The sequence below is a fragment of the Lithobates pipiens genome, unplaced genomic scaffold, assembly GCF_037356315.1.
Source record: "Lithobates pipiens isolate NorthernLeopardFrog02 unplaced genomic scaffold, aLitPip1_a1.2 Scaffold_28, whole genome shotgun sequence".
Lineage (NCBI taxonomy): Eukaryota > Metazoa > Chordata > Amphibia > Anura > Ranidae > Lithobates > Lithobates pipiens.
Genome location: NW_027507789.1, coordinates 107,647,604 through 107,672,584, shown reverse-complemented (window position 1 = coordinate 107,672,584; position 24,981 = coordinate 107,647,604). Strand labels below are relative to the sequence as shown.

The following is a 24,981-nucleotide window of genomic DNA, read 5'->3' as shown; positions in this document are numbered from 1 at the left end:
ACTGATACTCAATAACAAAAGGTGAAACATAAAAAATCCCGATCCCCCCTCACCCCTCCCCTCCCCTCCCCCACCCCCCTAATATGTCTATAATGACTCTTTATTGGCCTCCAACCATAAGACTACATCGCCCGGGGAGTCAAACAACTGTATTCCCCCCAGCGCCGCTATTCGCAGACGCGCTGGGTATAAGAGGGCATATGTAATCCCATGGGACCGTAAGGAGCGTTTAACCTCTAGGAACTCAGCCCTACGCCTTTGTAATTCTGGGGAGTAATCTGGAAAAAAGGAAATCTTCACACCATTATGCATAACATTACCCAAGTCCCTTGCCCTGCGCATCAATGCCACTTTGTCATTATAATTGAAAAATTTCAGGATCATTGGTCTAGGACGACCCCCCGTAAATGTGGGGGCTTAAAAGGGACTCGGTGAGCCCTTTCTATTGAAAAAAAAGCTGAGAATTTTTCTCTACCGAACTTTTCTATAAACCATGATTCTAAGAATCTTATAGGATCAGGTCCTTCACACCCCTCGGGTAGTCCCAACATCCTTATGTTATCTCTGCGGAGTCTATTTTCTATTTCATCCATTCTGGTAAATTGGTTGACTAGTTGTTTCCTCATGCTATTAACTTCTTGCTGCACTGGGTACAGATCATCTTCTATTTGACTTATCCTTGTTTCTAGCAGTGCAGTTCTTTCTGCTGCTTTTTGCATGTCTTGTCTGATCAGTGACAGCTCCTCCTTCATACTCTTAAACTGACCACATAACTCTCCCAATGACGTTTTGCATACGTTAACAGCTTGAAGAACCTCTCTTAAGGTTGGGTCCTCCTCGTCGGGGGGAGTGCTCTTAGCAGTGGTTTCCGTATCATCATGGGTTACCCCTTGACGTTTACTTGCATTCTTTGGGCCTGATGCACCAGTACTATTTAATGCTGAGGGTTGACCTTGGCTCTTTCTATCCACTGAGCCCCCCTGTTGCGACTTTGCTTGTGTAGGTTGGCCCAGTGATGTCAAATGCTCTCCCTTTGTTGGAGACTGACCTAGTGTACGAGTATACCGCTCTAATTTTGCTGCAGCTGCTTGTGCTACTTGTGAGTTCTTTTCTTTTGAGGAGCGAGGATGTTGTGCCCCTTCGCTCTCCACTAGCACATGTTCCTCTCCACGGCGCCTTGACATCTTTTATTCAGGGTTACAACCAAAGTCACTACTAGGGTGGAGGCTTTAATCAGTAAGGCAGCACAATTACGGCAAAAGGGAGATGGAGGGAAAAAAAAAAGAGACAAAAACCAATATTATGGTCCAGAGAACCTTGGAAAAATAGGGTAAATGTTTCTTTAACGCCTCAGAAGGGAGCTAGGACAACAAGGAGGAGGGGGGGAAGAGAAAAAAAAAAAAGAAAACGTCCCGTATGCTGGGTTGGCTTAACTAGGTATACATCCAGCCAATCTCAATCATTTTTCCTTCATTAAAATCGTAGTACTTTACCGATATCTTTGTAAGCAGGGTATACCTCACTTATGCGATTTCAAAAAAAAAAAAGGAAAAAGAAAAAACAGACAAATAAAAACCCCAACAGTTCAAACATTCACACAGACCTTGTACTTTCTGATTGTCCGTTATTGACCAACTTGGGGTACTTGGAGATGGTGAGATATCTATCTTCTCAATATATGAGTTGGAGACTCCCTTGATACACAGCTCTAGTTTGTACACATGCAAATCTTCTTACCAGTGAGCAGCTGGGTCTGGGGTCTGGAATGGAGAGGTCAGGTATCCCTTTTCATTGCACCTGCTATTAATTGTCCTGAATCCACTACCTCCGTCCAGTCCTCCCAGTCCCCCTTCACATACCTCAGGGCTTTTTAGATTTCGAGATCTCCTCCTTTACAAAAGCCTTTCGCAGCTCCTCTCACCACTCTCCACGTGTCCCCCAGTCACTCAGTACCTGACCATAGCGCATCCCGCAGGAATCGCTCGTATGGCTTGTCCTTCCGTCTTGGTTCGGCGTGCTTCGGCGGGACTCGGTAACTTCCGGTGGGTTTCGGAATACCTCGGCTCCCCTCGCCGGGTTCCGGAATCTCCGCTGTCTCCTCGGTATTACCGCTTTGTCGCCTTACCCGCCTCCCGCCTAACACCGCTCTATTCAGCCGCTCAGCTACTCCATCTTCCCAGCCACTATTTGCGGAACATCGGAGACACGGGGAGAGAGCCCATCAGAGCCTCACTCACATCTCCGCACACGCCCACCGCACCTTACACATCCCGTTTTTAAGCTTTTTACTTACTTAAACGTACTTCCTCTCCAGTGCCAGGGACAGCAGCCTCCAGGCAGTTGCGACGGCCTTCACCGTCAGATTCAAGAGGTACACCTCAGGGTCAGTCCCGGGGCCAAAAGAGGACCTGGGGGAGGAAACCCACAGAACAAAATACTAAAGCCTCCTTATGAAGGGACGCCTGCGCTCGAGTGGGGTTAAAGGCTTCTACAGTTTTCAAGGGTCTGGCAGGAACAATGTCAAGACAGATGGGTGGCTTCCTCAAGTTCTCTAGGTTACAAACTAGATCTCCATAGAGTTCCTGTCTCCTCGTTTTCTCAGATCAAACGTTCCCAAAGATCCCTGATGAAAAAGTCATCTCTTTCTAGCTCTGAATCATCTCTGATCTCAAGGAGTGATACCGGAGGTCCCCTTGGCAAAAGTTTGGGCTTTTATTCAAACCTGTTCATGGTTCCAAAACCAAATTGGGATATCAGACCCATTTTAGATCTCAAACATCTAAACTAGTTTTTAAATATCCGTTCCTTTCGCATTGGAGTCAATCCGATCAGTAGTCTCCATCCTACATGAGGGAGAACTTCTAGCGTCAATCGACATCAAGGATGCTCATCTCCATGTGCTGATTTTTCCCGTCGCTTCGAGGTAGAAAATCTTTATTTTCAGTTTGTAGCTCTACCTTTCGGTCTGGCTACTGCACCTCGAGTGTTTACAGAGGTCCTGGCTCTTCCTTTAGCCAGGTTAAGGGCCAAACGTATAACAATACTAGCCTACTTAGACGATCTACTCTTGATAGCTCAATCTGTAGCCCAATTAAACCAAACTTTGGTCACTGCAGTCAGCTACCTGGAAGACCTAGGTTGGATTCTCAACCTAGAGAAATCCTCCTTAACCACTTTCAGACCGGACCATTTTGCTGGCTTAAGACCAGACCACTTTTTGCGATTCGGCACTGCGTCGCTTTAACTGATAATTGCGCGGTCGTGCGACGTGGCTCCCAAACAAAATTGATGTCCTTTTTTTCCCACAAATAGAGGCTTCTTTTGGTGGCATTTGATCACCCCTGCTTTTTTTATTTTTTGCGCTATAACAAAAAAATAGCGACAATTTTGAAAAAAATGCATTCTTTTTTACTTTTTGCTATAATAAATATCCCCCAAAAATATATAAAAAAAATATTTTTTTTCCCCTCCGTTTAGGGCCAGGGGTCTCAAACTGGCGGCCCTCCAGCTGTTGTGGAACTACAAGTCCCATCATGCCTCGGCCTGTTGGATTCATGCTTGTAACTGTCAGCCTTGCAATGCCTCATGGGAGTTGTAGTTCTGCAACAGCTGGAGGGCCACCAGTTTGAGCCCCCAGGTTTAGGTTGATACGTATTCTTCTACATATTTTTGGTAAAATAAAAAAATCACAATAAGTGATTGGTTTGCACTAAATTTATAGCGTTTACAAAATAGGGGATCGTTTTATGATATATATATAATATATATTTATATTTATATTTATATATATATATATATTTATATATATTTATATTTATATATATATATATATATATATATATATATATATATATTTATTTATTTTTACTAGTAATGGTGGCGATCAGCGATTTTTTTTTTTTTTTTTTTTTTTTTTTTTATGGTGACTGCGACATTATGGCGGACACATCGGACATTTTTGACACGTTTTTGGGACCATTGTTATTAATACAACAATCGGTGCTATACAAACGCACTGATTCCTGTGTAAATGGCACTGAAGGGGTTAACCGGGGGGTGGCAGTGTAGGGGTTAAATGTGTCCTAGGGGTGTGTCACTAACTGTGGGGGGCTGGGCTGTGTGTTAGTGAACACTGATCTCTGCTCCAATCACAGGGACCAGAGATCAGTGTAATTTGTTGCTAGGCAGAACGGGGAGATGCTGTTTACTTCCGCATCACCCCATTCAGCCTCCCCGTGAGACAATATTGTGGGTATCCCCGCGGCGATCAAGCCTGCGGGACCCGCGACCGGACTCATAGGGCTCCCGACTGGCATGCGCGCACCGCCTACGGCACGCACGCGATGGCAGGGCGGCAATTTCAAATGGACGTACCTGTACGCCAATTTGCCTGCCTGTGCCTTTCTGCCGACGTACATCGTTGTGCGCCGGTTGGGAAGTGGTTAATACCATCAAGGGGCTGATCATAGATACAGCTTAGAGGGTGTTTCTGAGCCAGGAAAGGATCCGTTCCATAAAGAAACTGATTCAGTTGGTCAAAACAAAGAAGAATCCTTCTATTTGACTTTGCATGAAATTGTTGGGAAAAATGGTGGCTTCTTTCTAGGCCATTCCTTATGCCCAGTTTCATTCAAGACTGCTACAAAACAGTATCCTGTCTACTTGGAACAAGAAGGTCCAAGCACTGGACTTCCCAATGTGCATTAGAGCCTCAATTGGTGGTTGATATCTGAGAATCTTCAAAAAGGGAAATCCTTTCTACCAATCACCTGGAAGGTGGTAACGACAGATGCCAGCCATCTGGGCTGGGGATCAGTCCTGGAAGAAGCATCTGTCCAGGGAAAATGGTCCGAATTAGAGAGGACTTTGTCCATCAATATTCTAGAGATTCGGGCAGAACGCCTGGCCCTGGAGGCCTGGACGCTCAGATTATGGAATTATCCTGTCAGGATTCAATCCGACAATGCCACAGCAGGGGCATACATCAATCACCAAGGGGGCACGAGAAGTTGTGCGGCCCAGAGAGTGGTGAATCATATTCTTTCTTGGGCAGAAAGCAATATTCCTTGCCTATCAGCAATTTTCATTCCAGAGATAGAGAATTGGCAGGCGGATTACTAGAGTCGCCAACAATTGTTCCTGGGAGAATGGTCCCTTCATCCTGACATCTTTCTGTCAATATGCCAAAAATGGATAGTTCTGGATGTGGATCAGTTTGCGTCCAGATTCAACAAGATCGTCAACTTTGTGTCAAGGACAAAGGATCCGATGGCATGCAGAACAGATGCCTTGGTCTTTCCGTGGGATCAGTTCTCACTGATCTATGCATTCCCTCCTGTTCTGCTTCCGCGGCTTCTTCGCAGGATCAAGCAAGAAGGGAAGGAGGTGATTCTTGTGGCCCAGGAGATCTTGGTTTGCCGAGATCATAAAAATGGCGGTAGGGGACCTTTGGACCCTACCGCTGTGGCCAGATCTTCTCCCGCAAGGTCCGGTATTCCATCCTACCTTACAAATGCTAAATTTAATGGTTTGGCTATTGAGACCCACATTCTAAAGGGCCGTGGGCTGTCAACTTCAGTATTTTTTCAACGTCCACTTGCTTCACGCTCTCTGGTTCGTAACTTTATTCAGGGGGTAACATGGATTAATCCCCCAGTTAGATCACCCCTGAACCCTTGGGACTTAAATTTAGTCCTGTCAGCTTTACAGAAACATCCTTTTGAGACAATTTGAGATATTCCCTTGGTCTTCTTGACAAGGAAAATTGTTTTCTTGGTTGCCATATCTTCTGCAAAAAGAGTATCAGAGCTGGCTGCTCTTTCTTGTAAAGAGCCATATTTGATTATTTATAAGGATAAGGTGGTATTGCGACCTCATCCTAATTTCCTACCGAAGGTGGTATCAGGCTTTCATTTAAACCGGCCTATTGTTCTGTCTTCATTTTTTTCCAGCACCTCATTCTGTGGAAGAAAAGTCACTACATTCTCTTGATGTGGTGAGAGCAGTCAAGGTCTATTTTTGAAAGTGACCGCTCAAATTCGTAAAAACAGATGTTTTGTTTGTGTTGCCAGATGGTCCTAAAAGAGGACAGGCAGCTTCGGAATCTACTATGTCTAAATAGATTTGTCAAGTGATTGTTCAAGCATATGGTTTAAGGAGGAAAATTCCTCCTTTTCATATTAAAGCACACTCCACCAGGGCTGTTAGTGCTTCTCGGGCAGTGTATCACTAAGCCTCTATGGCTCAGATCTGCACTTGGTCTTCAGTCCATACATTTACCAGATTCTATCAAGTAGATGTAAATGGTCATAAGGATATGGTTTTTGGGCGCAGTGTACTGCAGGCTGCAGTATAAGTCCTCTAGTCTCTCGGTGCCCTACTTTTGTTTAGTCTCCCTCCCTTCAGTTGCCATTGCTATGGGACATCCCACATATTAACTACTATGGCTCTCTGTCCTGTGATGTACGATAAGAAAATTGGATTTTTATAACAGCTTACCTGTAAAATCCTTTTCTTTGAAGTACATCATGGGACACAGAGGTCTCTTCCTTCTTGGATATGCACGTGCATTGGCTACAAAAATGAGGTCCCAGTAGTGAGAGGGGTAGGGAGTGCACTTTTTGTCTTAGAGGTGTGCCAGTGTCAATCGCCTGAAGGTGGCCTATAACCCACATAGTAACTACTATGGCTCTGTGTCATGTGATGTGCTTTAAAGAAAAGGATTTTACAGGTAAGCGGTTATAAAAATCCTGTTTTTTGCACTTATCAAACAGATATGACAAAACTCTCTTCAGTTGTATTTTTTTCATACCATATAGGACCCGATAGGAGAAATTCATTATTTGGGGTTAACATACAGTATAGTTATGCACAACTATTGTATTTATTTACCTAAATTAGTCTTGATATTAGCCGCTGATAATTCCCTGTATAGTAGAACTAGGAGATTGCATGAATTTCACAAGGAACATGGTAATGGGAGCACAAAGTAAGCAGAGAGATCACTGCATCAGTTCCCTGATTTTTTTTTTTTTTTTTTTAAACCGTTTACTGGCAGAAGAGGTTTCTAGACTGGTTGCATTGTTTAAAAAGGTTTTGTGTAAGGCCACATTCACACCAAGTTTTATCAACCCCATTATTTTGGGTGTTTTTTTTTTTTTTTTTGGCACGTCAGCATAGAGTAGCCTATTTTTTTTATATGGGCTACCCCACACGCAATAAATTCTTTAAAGGAACAAAGAAACTCCTGCAAGTTTTTGGAAGCCGAGCGTGATTTTTTTACTGCTGGTTTCTAGCTTGTGAGCTGCAATTGGGGTGCCATTAATGTTGGGAATGTGCAGATGTGAATGCAGCTTAAGAGTAGCTTTATACTTGTGCAGGTCGTGTGTGCGTATTTGTGCGAGCACAGCAGCCCATTCATTTGTAAACCAAGCAAAAAATCTTCTCGCATTCCTCCATAAATGTGTTTATAATGAACATAATATCTTTCAAAATAAGTGCAAAATAATATAAACAAGTTGATGCTTGTGAAAATAATAGTGCGAGCACACATTTTAAAAAGAAACAAATGTAGATATTTCTTTAAAGATATATAAACAGGTACAGGCCATTAGTGTGCTTCCATGCAAGAATCATTGCTGATGATCACCATCGCTCCTCTATGGATTTCAAGTTCTACTAATGAGGTCAGGTAAGACAGGGATGCGGCGTGCAGACGTGACACGCCGGAGATGGTGTGACAGACCTAGCTGGGACAGAGGCTGTTGGAGGGGACAGAATGCGAGCCTCTTGCCTTGCGATTATGGGCCCTGGCGGCTTTTGGGGGAACGGTGCTCTTTGTGAGCTGTATGCCTGGTGACCCCTGAGGTGGTGTTACTTGGATTCAGATCCATGTCTCTCCCCCAAGACACCTAGACTCTGGATATGTATTTGCTATATTAGCAATAGACTGAATCACACTGTTGGGACTCAAACTGTTAGATGCTAATGTCATCAACTCCAGCCACCCGTCTGTTGTGTAAATGAGTCTAGTCTAGCTTGTAAGAGTATTCTACACATTGTTGTTTGTGCTAATTAACCCTGTGTTTGTTTATGGTAATGTGTATTGAATAGTCAATCAGTGAGCTAGGAGACAGTCTTACCCTGAAAAGGCCTATGTCTCAGACAACTAGTCTGGGTCAATGATTAGATAATTAGCTCATGCTAATTAGGTTTTAGTCTTCTACTGTATTATAAATACTTGTCATTTTGGTTCTAATAAATCAGTCCATGTTGAGCAGCTAAGCAAGTGTCTTGTTTTGCGCGTGTGAGAAGTTGGAATATCTGATATCTATATTCAGGCTGGGAGGAAGTGGTATATGACGAAAGCACTCAATCGGAGTATGGGGGACGTTCCGTCAAAGAGGGGAGGGGCCAGGCAATACTGAGTGCGCGCCCGAGTGAGGGAGCCGTGGAGAGAGGAGACGCCCTAAGAGTGTCCCACCGCAATAAAGAGGAGGCTGAATGGGGTGAAAGCCCGAGCAAGCCGCTCAAATGCACCCTTTGGCTGCCTGACGGCACCCCCCCTGCCCTGTTCGTCCAGGAATTGTTAAAGAAAAAAAAATAAAATAGAAGAGCGGTGGCTCCGATAGGGACTGAGCGCCCCTGCATGCCGGAAGTGGAAGTGAGGAGGACATCTGGAGCGATCGATGGAGGAGAGAGAGCTTGCCCTTCTTGCATAGCCCATCCACTCTGATTCACCCACTCCATCCATCCCGGTTGGGTAAGATGCCCTGGGCTCAGGGCTGCAGTGCAACGATTGACTATCTATGATGTCTTGCTGATTCTCCCCTGCTGTGACATGAGCGATCTTAATAAGAGATATCTTGTCGTTTCTGAGAAACTAACTGAATTCAAACCCTGAGAGTGGGATAGAAACACCTAGCGGGTTGGTGTTTGGAACACTGGCAGAAGAACACTAGCTCATATGCTGGGGAGAGACCTGTTTGTTTGGGGTGTATTGATACTACTCTTACCATTCTAACTAAAAATGCTGCTTGGCTTAGCTTAACAGGAAGGGCATATATATAGTAATATTCGGTTATGTTGAAATATGAAGACCAGTGACGCCTGCCTCTAGCGCTATAAGGTGTATGGACTGTGAGATTATTATACACTGTATTGCTTCTCTCTCTCTCTTCTGGACTGAGTGTTATTTATTTAAGGGTGCCTAGAAAGAAGAATTGGGTATCCGCCCCCTAGAAGGGGGTAGGGGGGGGGGGGAATATAGACACCAATAGTACAAGGAATTGAAAAACATCATGAAAGGTCGTTCCCAGAGAGGGATGGACCCTAAGAGTGCGAGAGAGAGAGTCTAAATACCAGTTCAATACACAAGTATCTCAAGGATGGTATTTTAAGGAGCCCAGGGATGGAAAAAAGGCAAGTTACTGCTAAGGGAAAAAAAAGGAGCTTGAGAAACAAAGGATAGAACAGGAAAATAAATCCATCGAGGAAATGGGTGCGGAAGGGGCAGGAGCAATGGTGGAGCCAGAGGACATAGGAGAGCAAGGAGAGATGACACAATTACCGACAAAATCATAAATGCTGAAAATGTTTAGTAACCTTGAATCCTCTATTAAGTCAGAAATTAACAATGTAAGAATGGATATGTCCCACTTACTAAAGAGGGTAGAAGAAGTAGAGGTAAATTCGGGAAAACAAGCACAGGAACTAAGTGGTTTAAAAAGTAAAATGGAGGCTTTGCAAAGTAAGCAAAGGGATATCCTGTATAAATTGGAGGGACAGGAAAATCAAAGCAGGCGCCAAAACCTACGCATTAGATCCCTCCCAGAACAGCAAGGAGAAGGCCCGATGGGGAAAACGAAAAATCTTCCAACCGCTCATGGGGAGATTGGAAGGAGAGGACTTAAAAATAGATCGAGCTCATAGAATCGGGACACCACCTGGATTGAGAGAGGATATATTCCTCGGGACGTCATCGTGAAGTTTCATGCGTTTGAAGTTAAAAATAAGATATGGATTAAACTTGGAGGAATTCCACCCTTACAATACGAAGGAACTGAAATGCAGGTCTTCTCTGACCTTTCAGCAGAGACTTTGGTATGGAGAAAGAGATTAAAACCCCTTTTAGAATTACTGAGGACTGCCAATTTGAAGTATAGCTGGGGGTTTCCATCAGCATTAGTAGTCTATAAAGAAGGGAGGGCGTTCAGGTTGAAATTTATGGATGAGCTATCAGAGTTCTGTAAAAATCTAGATATACCGGTCCCCAATATACCTGGGGGAGGGGAAAAACAAAAGTAAATAAACATATACCTAATGACATAATTAAATTGTATGGTGGGTTAGACCCTGGTAGGTCTGCCCCCCTCCCCCCCCCCCCCCACAGTTTAGAGGGGGGGGGACAGGGAGATATATGGTGAGGGTGTTGGGTGGCATGCAGGTGGGAGACGAGTGGTTCTGATGAGACTGTACTGCTCCCCCCGGTCTCCCCCTTTTTACTGGGGGGGCAGGGGGACTGAAATTGAGTCGGCATGGCCTGAGAACCACCCTCTGGTGTAGGTGGCTCCGTTGGTATCGGTAAAGATACCCAACGTGGGACACTGGGCTGAAAGGGGCGGGAGAAGGGGGGGGAAGAGGGGGGGGATGCATGTACCTCAAATATGTGGAACGTTTTAGAGGAGAAGAGTGGGAGGGGATTCTATACAAAAGCAGCCAGGCCTACTATAGAACCAGGTAGAAGATAGTTAGTTTGACATACAATGTTAGGGGACTAAATTCCTATGGGAAGAGACTTGAGATCCTTAAAGAAATCAAACAATGGTCGGTGGATGTAATATTCATTCAAGAGACTCACATAACCCAAGAGACTAATATAAAAATTTACTCAGATTATCCTACCTGGTTCTATAGTGACTCTCCAATTAGGGGGGCAAAGGAGGTGGCAATTGGGTTCTCGGAGAAAGTAAAATGTAAGCTATTAGAGTGATCGATCCGGAAGGGCATTATATCTTCATCAAAGGTAAACTGGGAGAGGGGATATATACCCTGGTTAATGTTTATTGCCTAATAAGAGCCCTATAAGATTTTTGAATAAGCTGCTGAATGTATTAGAGGACTTCCGGGCAGGAACAGTTGTCCTGACGGGAGATCTAAATTTTGACCTGGACCCTTTGATGGATAAGTACATCGCGTGCACAGGGGACGAGTAAGGCTCAAATAAAAATGCTAAAATTTAAATTACATAAAGTCCAATTGATGGATGTTTGGAGGGTAAAACATGATGGAGTTAAGGATTATACTTCTTTTTTTTTTTTTTTTTTTTTTTGTCCCCTGTGCACGGGACCTATTAAAATTAGATTTTTTTTTTTGTGGACCATAGATTGTTGGATAAGGTAGGGGAAGTTGAAATCAAAATGATGTCAGTATCTGATCATGTTCTTATGAAGATGGGGACCCCAGGGATTCAAAGGGTACCGTATGCATGGTGGCTGAATGAAAGTTTATTACAGGATGAAGAGGTAGTAGCCGTAGTTCGGAAAGAAATAGTTTTATTTTGTGAACAGCGATAATGGAGAAATCGCGGCCAATACCTTTTGGGAAGCACATAAGGCGTATATAACAGGGATCCTCATCTCCATAGGTGCAAGGAAAAAAAGAGAAAGGGGAAAAAAATATTAAGAAGCTTACAGAAGAAATCTATAGATTAGAATTGGAACATAAAAATCGAAAGGGACAACCTCAGGAGACCTTTCATGCTTTGGTTAGTAAAAGGGAAGAGCTAAATGACATTATGGATTTGGAATCTAGGAAAGAGATAAATAGGATAACACGGAATCAAAACCTAAGTAAGCACTTATCTAGGATGGTCAAAAAGAAAAGAGGTCAATTTTATTGAAAAAAATTCAAAATAAGGCCGGAGAATTTGTCCACACCACAAAAGAGATAGCACAGGAGTTTAGAAACTATTACGAGGCCCTTTATGCAGTAAAGGAGGAAAACCAGTATGGACAGAAAGAGGAAGAAAGGATTCGAGAATTTTGTGAATTTAGTGCGTTAAATACACTGTCGGAGAACGATGGGGACCTCATGGATAGACCAATAACGGAGAAAGAAATATATGAAGTTTTAAAAAAGTCCCCCTCGTGCAAAAGACCGGGGCCAGATGGGTTCACACCACTATATTTAAAAAAGTTTAAAGATATTCTAGTGCCTAAGTTATGCCAGTATTGGAATCGAGTGGGTAGAGAATGTGATATGGGGAGAGATGCGCTGTTGGCCTCTCTAACATTGATATTAAAGGAAGGGAAAGATAACAAATTATGTTCCAGTTATAGACCAAAGTTTTAAAAGAAAGAGAGAAAAAAAAAAGTGCAAGTTCAAAAAGCCACAGTGCTGTCCTCTTGCCCCCCCTGGCTGAGATGGAACATATTGCGCATATATATATATATATATATATATATATATATATATATATATATATATATATATATATATATATATATATATATATATATATATATATATAATAATGTGTGTATGTTCTATCTCAGCCAGGGGGGTAAGAGGATAGCACTGTGGCTGTTCTGAAAGGTATACACGCTGGATCACCTAGACAGGAGACTGAACTTTAATTTTAAATCGATAAGAGTGTGGTGCGCTGCAAGCACCCAATGAATGTTGAACAAATTTTTAATAAACGTCACCTGGTTTAAGGCTGGGTTCACACCACAGCGATGCGGGAACGCCGTGAATCCGCGGCGGTTTCCAGCATCGCACACCTCCCGCCGGCAGTTCACACTGCCCTATGCGGACGGCTGGGAGTGTCAATGGTATGTTAATGACACCCCCAGATCCGTCCGCATATCGCAGTGCGATCTGCAGACTCGCACAGGAATCGGATCGCATGGTGTGAACCCCCATGCGATCCGATTCCGTTTGCGGACCAAAAAAAGGGTCCCGTGCGAGTTTGCTGCGTGAGCGATGCTAATTCAGCCATACTATCTGTATGGCTGAACTCGCATCGCTACGGAGATCAGATGTGATTTGCAGTGCGAATCACATCCGGATCTCCCCCCGCAGCAGTGTGAACCCAGCCTTAAAGATGAAACACTATTGGGGATTTACTTTTTTATATGCATGGATGGGGAGGAGATCACGGAACTCTCAGGCAGCGATACTATGAAGGAGACAAAAGGAAATCAGGATACACTTCTCACCAAGTCTGGATAAGACTTAAAAAAGAAATCTGATCAAACTTCGTTGTGAAGTCACTGGATTTGAGGTGAGCACACCCCCAAAAGGGGAGCACGAGTGGGGTGCGTTTTTGAGCACTTTAAGTGATTCATAGAGTGATGGTGATCAACAGCGGTGATTCTTGCATTGAAGCGCACTTGTTTATATTATTATGCACTTATGCTATTTTGAAATATATTATATTCACTTATTAGTGACGCATCACTGTGAATTTATTAATGTGGATGAGCTAGCGCAGCAAGCACATTGATTAGATTAGCCCATTCATTTGTACCTGTGAGAAATGTGGGAAAGAAGTCTTCGACCCTTTATTAAAACCAAAGCTGCACGTAATCACATAGTCCTGCGGCAACATGTGGTTTTGCACACATGAAAACGCACCACGTTTTCCAAGTGTGGTGGGGCTATTAAGAATTAATGGTACCCCCTTGCAGAGCAGCCCATTTTGCCTGCGGGTTGGAATGTGCACATTAATGCATGCAATCCTGCCACGAAAATGTGAGCCTAGACTAAAGATTAGTTTACACCACAATCTCTGCGTTCATTGTATTTTCATGCATGTGTGTTTGCAGTACATTTATTTATTTTTCCCATTTCTTTAAACGTGTTTAATTTTTTTTTACTAAGTTGCATTTGCACGCATTTAGGTGCATTTGCAATGCTAAAAAATGCAGCAATATATAAAGCACTGCAATGTACACCAAACTCATTGAAATAGTAATTTTTCTTGGATATGCATTTATATCTGGTCTAAATGAGCCCTAAATAGCAGGATTAGATGGCTGGAAAGCCAAAGCCTTTGGCAGGTAAAATGACCCCACTAATATAGTATGTATTTCAAATGTGTATCTAGCGATTTTGTCTGGAGTTTACTTGCCATAAATGGTCATTTGTTTTTTTTTGTTTTTTTCTTTTTCTATTAGGTAGTAGACCCCAGGAAATTTTACACGAATCTAACACTGAGGTACAAGTTCTCCCGAATTGCAACTCACCACAACAATCCGGAACTTTCTTTAATCCAGTGATGAAGAATAATCGGTATGTCAGATGGTTTATCTCCCTGATAAGACCTTTATACAATAGAAATGTATATTTATTTTTTGATACCAAGGGGTATAAATGTCTTCACAGAAGAGATACGCAACTTTAAACGTTTTATGAAAAACTTTAAAAATGCTCTTCCACACATTACTAACATCTGTGAAGTACAAGTGCATATACATAAAAAAAGAAACCATTCTTTTAAATCAAAAAAACAAGTTCATGATTTACCGTTGCTATTAAAGTGTTTGTTAGTAAAGGCACTAAAGTGACTTTACATGTATCCCATGCAGGTATGCTGCCATTAATGAAAGTGTAAGTGTTTATTATCAATGAACAGGGGAAATACCTTTTCTGACACTGCAGCCGTGCGGGATGACCCTGTGCGCTGGCCAGCCTCGGTTTTACAGAGAAGTGGGAGGGGCCGAGATTCCCCTCTGCTGGCCTGCTGATGTCACAGGGTAGTCTCCGGCCCTACTGCTTCTTTCCCAAGAGCGAGGCTGGCCAGCACACGGCTGCAGTGTCAGAAAAGGTATTTCCCCTGTTTATTTCTAACAAACACTTACACTTACTCTTTCAATAATGGCAGCATATCTGCATGGGATTCCTTTCCTATGTGCTGCATTATGCAGCTGAAAAGAGGCCGGGAGGAAAGTGAGAACAGGGCTGTGGATGACAAAAGCACGTACTGACTCCGGTGTCAGGGCTCAGCACCCCCGATATATCGGAGTCAGCATACATGGGGGAAGGTAGAGACTGGAAGGATCAAACAGGTGATACAGGGGGCCAAATGACACAGCACTGTGCTGTATAACATGCTTTAAGGCAGTGTTTCTCAATTCCAGTCCTCATGGCCCACTAACAGGTCATGTTTTCAGGATTTCCCTCAGATGAAACAGCTGGGGTAATTACTAAGGCAGTGAAACTGATCAAATCACCTGTGCAAAATAATGGAAAGCCTGAAAACATGACCTGTTAGTGGGCCATGAGGACTGGAATTGAGAAACACTGCTTTAAGGGAACAGGATCTGTGTTTTTCTTTTTTTTTGGGGGTCGGTTAGCAAACACTTTAAAGTGGTTGTAAAACCTTACAACACACTTTGACCTACAGGTAAGCCTAGATTAAGGCTTACCTGTAGGTCCAAGAAATATCTCCTAAACCTATACGGTTTAGGAGATATTTGCCCGAAGACAGGCACTGCTGTCTACGGCGCATGCGCCGTAGACAGCGGCGTGCAGGCGCACTGAGCACGGCATCTTCAACGACGGAGCTGCCGCGCATGTCGGCTCCCATGCGAATGCGCGGGAGTGACGTCATTGCGGCTTTGCCGAATGACAGCGGCGGAGCAGCGAGACCCCACCGAGAAGATGGATGCACCGGACTACAGGGGACAGCGGTGACTTCGCTGGCTCCTGTGTCAGGTAAGTGACACATAATGGACTACTATGTGATGCATAGTAGTCCATTATGCTTTGCCTTTGCAGGGAATGAAAGAGGAAGTAAACTCAGGGTTTACTTCCTCTTTAATAAACCCCATGCATGAATCAAGTGCATATATTGCCAGAAATGCTTTAATGCCTACAAAAAAATTATATGATCTAGTTTAAAAATCGATGTTCTATATCAATTCACAAACCTACCCACCCCACAATGTCACCATGCATACAAGTGCAAAAAATAGATGTCTGGAGCAACAAAAATCTGAATTGATGAGGGGATACTTGGCTTGCCATATCTTTAAAATTGAATGGCCGTATTATGGGGAAGAAGCTGCTGCTTTCCCACTTGGTTTATGGATCTAGCCTACTTGGTTAGGAGCTCAGAAGTACATTTTTGGAGCACCAACACCCTTATGTACATAGTTTGAGATAGGCAATGTGAAAATAACTGAAATGTAATCAGTTTTCCAGGCTCTTTTGTTTCCATCTGCAGTATGTAAACTAGTGCCCATTTAGAAGCATAGCTAAAGCCGACCTTCACCCAAATGGAGAAGTCTGCCTCCCTTCCCCCACCCCTGCCATGTGTGGGACATTTTTTTTTTTGGGGGGGGGTGAGGAGTGGGTACCTATTTTTGACAGGTACCCGCTCTCACTTGCCTAGGATCAGGAGTTCTCCTTCCCATTCACCAGCCCCCCCACCCACAAGCAATCTCCTGGGACACATGACAGGTCCCAGAAGGCTGCAGGACCATTCACAAAGCACGGCTCATGCATGTGCAGCTGGCTGTGAAGCTGCAAAGACTCGCAGCCGGCTGCCCATGGTTAACATGCCGGCGCTGGGGGCTGAAGACTGACGAGAAAAAGATTTGTAGCTGCTGACTTTTCTTTCTTAAAGAAATTACTGAAGAACCACTTTAACAGCATATCAGTGAAGACATTTGAGAAGAGCAGCCATCTCATGCCCCATACTTGTTTGCCCTCTTCAGCACCTTTACCCTTTACCCTATGGCATCCAAATGGATACTAAAGGAAAACCATTACCAAAATAATTTGCTTAACTGGCCAGGTATACAATTGCACCAGAGCCTCCCAAAATGTTACCTAGGAGGACTTCCTAGTATGTGGTCTGAGGCATTGGTACATCAACAGTTTTACAGACTACTCCTACACTGCGGATCATTCTTCAAGCAAATCTTAGTGTGTTGGTGTAAAGATGTCCACATTTAGTGAAAAGTTCACTAATCCACCCTCCCTAGCTCTCTTACCTTCACTAACCTGGAAACTCCTGCTTACTGACCTTAGCATAATAGTTTTTGATCAGAAGAGGCCCCAGCTATGTCACTGATGGCAGTGCAGTGAACCCTCAGTGTTAAATGAGACTCTACTTGAAAGTTGGTGTGTGGCCTTATTCATGTCTAAACTGCACTACTGAACTTTTTAACTAAAAGTGAACTGGTTCTATAAAATGTCATATCTAACTATTAAGCAGGTGCTAAATTGAGCTAGAGGATGAGGTTGCACATCAAAGAGAAGGAGGTAGTTGTTTACTACACCCAGTGCTTTTCAAATAAACACTCTAATAGACTTATTCCCTGCAGTGACAATGAAATTCTGTTTTCTACAAAATGCCTGGTGAAGTTGGAAATGTAGCTTGGTAGTATCAGTCATTGACTGGACTGGCAAGGACACCACAGGAGCAAACTTGAGTGGGACAGAACACAAACATGGAGATCAAGAGGGTTTTTATGGCCCCTGACCAAGTGTTACTTTATTTTGGAGGGTTAAAAACCCGAGTCAGATAAGGGGAAAGCCAGAGGGCAATAATTCCAACACTGCTAGACTGCCTTCACACGCACTTCACAGGCGCTATAGCGCTAAAAATAGCGCTTGTAAAGAGCCTCCCCACTCACTCCAGTGGCAAAGCCTGAGTGCTTTCACACTGGAGAGGTGCGCTTGCAGGACGGTAAAAAAAGTCCTGCAAGCGGCATCTTTAAAGCACCCCTGCCCATTGAAATCTATTTTTTCGGCACTAGCGGGGGATAAAAGTGTTCCATTAGCGGCTGAATAGCGCTGCTAAAATGATGGTAAAGCACCGCTAAAAATAGCGGCGCTTTATCGCTAACGCCCCAGTGTGAAAGCAGCCTTAGGGACATGGAAAAATATTTTCTCTTCAGAGTGGGGTTAAATGCAGTAGATCCCCTTCAAGTGCTCAAGATCCTCCTCTGGAGGTTCAGGATGCTGGGGATCAGGCAGATCTTCCTAGAGATATGGAAGATACTGGCTTATCCTCTTCTGAGGATCCTTACACGGAAGGAGTATCACCGCAAGAGAGCTTGCTTGTGCACGCTCTCACTAAGTAGGTTCGGTCAACCTTTTTGCTACCTACAGGCGCAGGCTTCTGATGATCCCATCTCTAAGTTAGGATCATTAAAACCTCCTCCGGCTGGGGATGCCTTTCCTATCCATGTGTGGCTAAGAAAGCTTATGTACGCAGAGTGGGAGCATCCAGATAAGCAGTTCTATCCTCCTAAGAGGTTTGCCAAAATGTATCCTATGGAAGAGGATTTTTATAAGAAATGGGGGATTCCAGCAGTTGATGCTGCGATTACCTCCGTACATAAGAACCTCACATGTCTGGCTGATAATGCACTCGTTTTGAAGGACTTAGCGGATAAGATGCTGGAGCACCTTTCTAAGAACCAGATGGCTTTAGCTGGTTCAGCAGTGCAGCCAGTTCTGGCCGCAGTGGGAGTATCCCAGGCCATTAAGCAACAATTTGAGGAGATGCTTAAATTTTTACCTGTTGAACAGGTTCAGCAGTACGCTGATTTAGCAGACGCACTGTGTTTCACAGTAGATGGTATGAGAGATGCCTCCATTCAGATTTCACGTCTGATGTTGGGACTAGTGCATTCTCGCAGAGTTCTTTGACTTAAGAGTTGGTCAGCTGAAGCACCGTGTAAGAAGCTCCTAGCCAGTTTCCCTTTTCATGGTGAACAGCTATTCGGAAAAGATATGGATAAATACAAACGATTTACAATGGCAAAAGCTCTCTGTTGCCGGTAAAGAAGAAATTTTAGACATTTCTCATTTAAGGAGACCTCTTCTCCTGTATCAAGGACATCAGCCTCTAGGCAGTCTCGACGGCCTCAACCGTCAGGTTCAAGGGGGAAACCCCAGGGACAGCACCAAGGTCAGAAAAGAAAAGAAGAAGCCCACCAAGCAGAGTACTAAAGCCTCCTTATGAAGGGGCTCCCCCGCTCGCTCGGGTGGGGAGAAGGCTCCTGCAATTTTCAAAGATCTGGCAGGAGCAATGTCAGGACAAATGGGTGGCTTCTGCGGTGTCTCTAGATTACAAACTAGAGTTCAGAGTTTTGCAGTCGCCCCGGTTTCTAAGTTCAGGGGTTCCCAAGGACACAGAAAAGAAGAAGGCTCACCTTCTAGCACTGGACCATCTACTAGCCAAGGCAGTCATATCAGAGGTTCCCTTAGAGGAACAGGACACAGGTTTTTATTCAAACCTCTTCACGGTCCCGAAACCAAACGGGGAAGTAAGACCTATTTTAGATCTCAGATCTAAATCAGCACTGCTTCTGATCCTTCCGCATGGAATGAATTCGGTCGGTAGTAGCCATCCTCCAGGGAGGAAATTTTTTGGCTTCAATCGATATCAAGGATGCCTATCTTCATGTGCCAATATTTCCCACTCACCAGAGGTTTCTATGTTTTGAAGTAGAAAACGGTCACTTTCAGTTTGTGGCCCTGCCATTCGGTCTAGCCACAGCTCCTCGAGTATTCTCAACAATTCTGGCTCCTGCTTTAGCCAGATTAAGGGCTCAGGGCATAATGGTCCTAGCCTATTTGGACGACCTACTCTTAGTAGATCATTCGGTTTCTGGGTTAGACCACGGTCTGGTGACAACGGTAAACTACCTGGAATCTCTAGGCTGGGTTCTCAACCTAGAAAACTCCTCCTTGAGGCCATCAAGGAGAGTACATTACCTGGGACTAATCATAGATACCAGGCAGGGAAAGGTATTTCTACCTGCAAAGAGAATCAGTTCCATTGTAGAACTAATTAATTTCATCAAGGCAAAGAAGAAGCTTTCCATTCAGTTGTGCATGAGATTATTGGGGAAGATGGTGGCCTCCTTCGAGGCCGTCCCTTACGCACAGTTTCATTCAAGATTGCTACAAAGTGCAATCCTGTCAGCCTGGAACAAAAAGGTTCAGGCCTTAGATTTTCCAATTCAGCTTGCTCCCGAAGTACGTCAGAGCCTGAATTGGTGGCTGATATCCAGCAACCTTCAAAAGGGAAGGACATTTCTACCTTCCACCTGGAAGGTATTAACCACGGATGCCAGTCTTTCAGGCTGGGGAGCGGTCCTGAAAGAGGATTCTGTCCAAGAAAAGTGGTCCAGGTTGGAAAGGACCTTGCCTATCAATATTTTGGAAATTCGGGCAATCCGCTTGGCTTTAAGAGCCTGGATGTTCAGAATGAGGGGCTGTCCTGTCAGGATTCAGTCTGACAATGCCACGGCTGTGGCTTACATCAATCACCAGGGGGGCATGAGGAGTCGTGCAGCCCAGAGAGAGGTGAATCACGTTTTGTCTTTGGCAGACCACAATGTCCCTCGTCTATCGGCAGCCAACAACTGTTTCCAGGAGAGTGGTCTCTTCACCCCGACATCTTTCTTGCGATATGTCAGAGATGGGATACTCCAGACATGGATCTGTTCGTGTCCAGATTCAACAACAAAGTCAACAACTTTGTGGCAAGGACAAGGGATCAGCTAGCTTGCAGAATGGACGCATTAGTCTTCCCATGGGATCAGTTTTCTCTGATCTATGCATTTCCTCCAGTTCTGCTACTTCCGCGGCTTCTTCGCAGGATCAGGCAGGAACAAAAGGAGGTGATTCTCGTGGCCCAGCAGGCCTTGGTTTGCCGAGATTATAAAGATGGCAGTAGAAGTTCCCTGGACTCTGCCATTTCGGCCGCACCTTCTTTCGCAGGGTCCCGTATTACATCCTACCTTACAGATGCTAAATTTGACGGTCTGGGTATTGAGACCCACATCCTAAGGGATCGTGGGTTATCTCCTTCAGTCATATCTACCTTGATTAATGCCAGGAAGCCAGCTTCCAGGATCATTTACTATAGAGTCTGGAAGGCATATGTTGCCTGGTGTGGATCCAGGGGTTGGCACCCCAGGAAATATGTTATAGATAGAATCCTTGAGTTTCTACAAATGGAATTAGAGATGAATCTGGCCTTGAATACCATCAAGGGCCAGTTCTCGGCCTTGCCAGTGTTCTTTCAGCGGCCTTTATAGTCTCACTCTTTAGTGCGTAGCTTTGTGCAGGGGGTAATGCAGATCAGTCCTCCAATCAAGACGCCCCCTAAATCCTTGGGATTTGAATTTGGTCCTTTCAGCTTTACAAAAGCAGCCTTTTGAACCTTTATGGGAGATTCCCTTGGTTCTGTTGACCAGAAAGATAGTATTTCTGGTTGCAATTTCTTCTGCCAGAAGAGTTTCTGAACTAGCGGCTCTATTTATAAGGAGCCATATCTGATTATACATAAGGATAAAGTGGTTTTACACCCTCATCCTGAATTCCTGCCAAAGGTAGTGACAGGGTTTCACTTAAACCAAGATATTCTTCCTTCATTCTTCCCAGAGCCTCAATCTAGGGAAGAGAGGTCGCTACAATCCCTTGATGTAGTAAGGGCGGTCAGACTGTATTTAAAGGCGACCACACAGGTTCGTAAGACAGATTTTGTTCTGCTGGATGGTCCAAGGAGAGGACAGGCAGCATCTAGATCCACTATTGCCAAATGGATTCGTCAAGTCATTGTGCAGGCTTATGGTTTAAAGAGGAAGATTCCTTCTTTTCATATTGAGACACACTCTACCAGGGCGATTAGTACCTCCTGGGCGGTGCATCCTCAGGCCTCTGCGGCTTAGATCTGTAAAGCCGCGACATGGTCTTCAGTTCATACATTTACCAGATTTTATCAAATCAATGTTAAGGGTCAGGAGGATTCTGCCTTTGGGCGCATCGTACTGCAGGCTGCAGTATAAGTCCTCTGACTTCCTTTTTTGTTGTCCCCCCCCCTTCAGTTGCCATTGCTATGGGACAGCCCGCGTAGTAAGTACTATGGCTCTGTGTCCCCTGATGGAAGAAAAGAAAATAGGATTTTTAAAACTGCTTACCTGTAAAATCCTTTTCTTTGATGTACATCAGGGGACACAGAGGTCTATCCCTTCTTATACACTTATGTTGCTTGGCTACAAAACTGAGGACTTCCAGTAGTGGGAAGGGTTATATGGGGGAAGTTAACGCCTTAAGGGGCGTGCCAGTGTCCAGCACCTGATACGCCGATATAACCCACGTAGTAAGTACTACGGCTCTGTGTCCCCTGATGCACATCAAAGAAAAGGATTTTGCATGTATCGGTTTAAAAATCATATTTTTCAAGGGACCAAAAGTAATTGGACAATTGAATTAAAAGCTTTTTCATGGCCATGTGTGAGCTACTCCTTATTTTCTTCATCAATTAAGCAGGTAAAAGGTCTGGAGTTGATTCTAAGTGTGGTATTTGCATTTGAAATCTATTGCCTGTGAAGCTACATCATGCATCCAAAGGAGCTGTCAATGTAAGTAAAACAGGCTATTGTAAAGCTTCAAAAATGAAATAAATCCAGCAGAGAGATGGCAGCAACATTAGGAGGGGCCAAATCAACAGTTTGGTACATTCTGAGGAAAGAAGAATGCACTGGTGAGCTCAGCAGCATAAAAAGGCCTGGACATACAGGGAAGATTACAGTGGTGGATGATCGCAGGATCCGCTCTATGGTAAAGAAAAACCCATTTACTACATCCAGACAAGTGCAGGACACACTCCAGGAGGTAGGCGTTTCCTTGTCAAAGTCTACAATCAAGAGAAGCATTCTTTGGACGGATCTAACTAAGATTAATCTGTACCGGAATGACTGGGAAGAAAAATGTGTGCCGAAGGCTTGGAACAACTCATGATCCAAAGCACACATCATCTGTAAAACATGGTGGAGGCAGTATGATGGCATGGGCATGCACGGCTTCCAGTGGGGCCAGTAGAAGGAGCTGTGAGCACCGAACGCATAGTCTGTACTATCCCTATTCCTTGCCTGGATGCCCGTTGTGCACTGGTGAAGTCATTTCCGCTCCAGAGTGGTCAGCATAGAGCTTTGCATCCAGTGTATGCTTCAGAACAGCCAGTGACCAGATCCAAACAGCCTGAAGGAACGTGACCCGAGCTGGCAGTGCAGAACCAGCACATCTCAGGACTCCTCCACCTTTTGAAGGATACCTCCACCCTGTGAACCAGTAAGTGTATTTACACTAACATTAAAATGGCATAATAGGACTATTAACAGAGGGGTGGTTGGTGTCGTGCTATTCTAATAAAAAACACTGGTCAGGAGGGGGTTCTAAGCCCTAATTTCCTGGCTCATAGAAGAGAGAATTTAGAATGGTCCTTAATAGTTATAAGAATGGCTAAAAAATTATACGTCTAAAAATACGTGGAGTGAGAGTAGATAACATGTAAAATATCAGCTATATAATGCAATAGTAGTATAAACACCAGGGAGTAAAAAGAGAATAACAATAGAAATATAAAAAATAGCAGAATATGTAAAGAAAAATATAAAAATAAATAAAATAGTAAAAACACTACAGAGGTGTCTGTGCCCAGATTACAGACGTGCAGAAATGGTTATTATAAGAAAAGATTATACTGAGTATCAGCGTGGTCAGAAAGAGGAAGATAGACCCTGATATAGTATAAGTGAACACACTACAGAGTCAGCTGTGACTTAAGTTGTGTGACTAAACATGAGAATATAAAACAGTATGGGGTGTGGACGCATCAAACAACGTCAACTAAGGACCTCTGAAAATGAGTGTACCAAAAAAATTCCACGTGCTCAATAAAATGGGAATAGATATATAACACTCGTAGAAAATGATATAAATAAATAATGAATGAACTAATTAAGGATAAGAAGTGGATCAGAAATCACACCCAGTAGATTGGTGTGATAGCAAAATAGCAAACAAAATAATTCAGTATGGAATAGGTAATTCTTTCAAAAATTAGTAAATACCCTACAGAGCCCTTTCAGCAAATAAATAAACTTAAATTCGTAGGTGCAACCAGTTGAAAAGTGCAATTAAAAGTGCCAAGTGCTTCATATACAGAATTTCAATATGCAATAAGTAATTTTTCTAAAATTAGTAAATGCCCTACAGAGCCATATGCATCAAATATCTAAACATGGATTCATAAGTGCAACCAGTGCAAGTGCAATATATATCAATAAATAATGTGGAAAGATATATACAAATAATATGTAAAACAGTGTGTACAAAGACAAAATTGTGAAAATACAGATAGTTAAATTATACTATAAAATGAAAATCAATACCTTGTATGACTTATATTGCATCTACGTGACAACGCATATAGATCATTCAGGTATGCTGTCCATTTTATGATTAATAGCGGTGAGTGAAAAATAGAAGTGAGAGGTATTTTTGTGTATATAGTCTCTTTAAACGTGCTCGTGCTTTTTTTCTTTTGGCTTTAACCGTGCAATTCAATTATGTCACCACTTCACTTCTTCGTGACTATACACTTGGGTGGGCAATGACCCTTTACCTTATGGTAAGGAGAAAAGCGCTTATATCAGGGGGTCTCTTTAAGGTTCTTCCCACCGAGTTAGAACACTTCTCCTTGTGGAGTCTAGATATCAGGTTTCTCCTTCTATTTTTCTTTAATACCAATCAACTTCCTCTGACTGTAACTGGATAACAAAAGGAAAAGCAGCATAGTCATTTCGTATCTCTATTTTCTCCTCCTATTGGCATCCTTCTTGTCAGCACACAAACTTCTTCTTCCTCTAGCTCTCTAATCTTGCTCTACAGGGGCCTGCAAGAGACTCATGCATACACCACAGGCCAGGCTGCACCACGATCTGTCAACCACTGTGTCCACCGGCTGGCTGCTGCCTGGACCAATCAAAGCAGATCACGTAACGATTGTACACAATGAATAGCTTCAATTCATAGACATCAATTCATGTCTATGTCTATAGATTGTACACAATGAATAGCTTCAATTCATAGACATCAATCTATAGACATGAATTGATGTCTATGAATTGAAGCTATTCTTTGTGTACAATCGATACGTGATCT

The 24,981-nt window shown here is 43.5% G+C and overlaps 1 protein-coding gene across 6 annotated transcripts in view; it reads left to right on the top strand.

The window, feature by feature from the left end:
- Positions 1–24,981, top strand: part of TRMT1L (tRNA methyltransferase 1L) — a 358,814-nt gene that overhangs the window by 118,714 nt on the left and 215,119 nt on the right. For all 6 annotated transcript variants that reach the window (XM_077459512.1, XM_077459511.1, XM_077459507.1 and 3 more), the window contains one exon: positions 14,181–14,295. In XM_077459512.1, the coding sequence (XP_077315638.1) occupies positions 14,181–14,295 (115 nt within the window). The remainder of the gene's footprint in view (positions 1–14,180; positions 14,296–24,981) is intronic.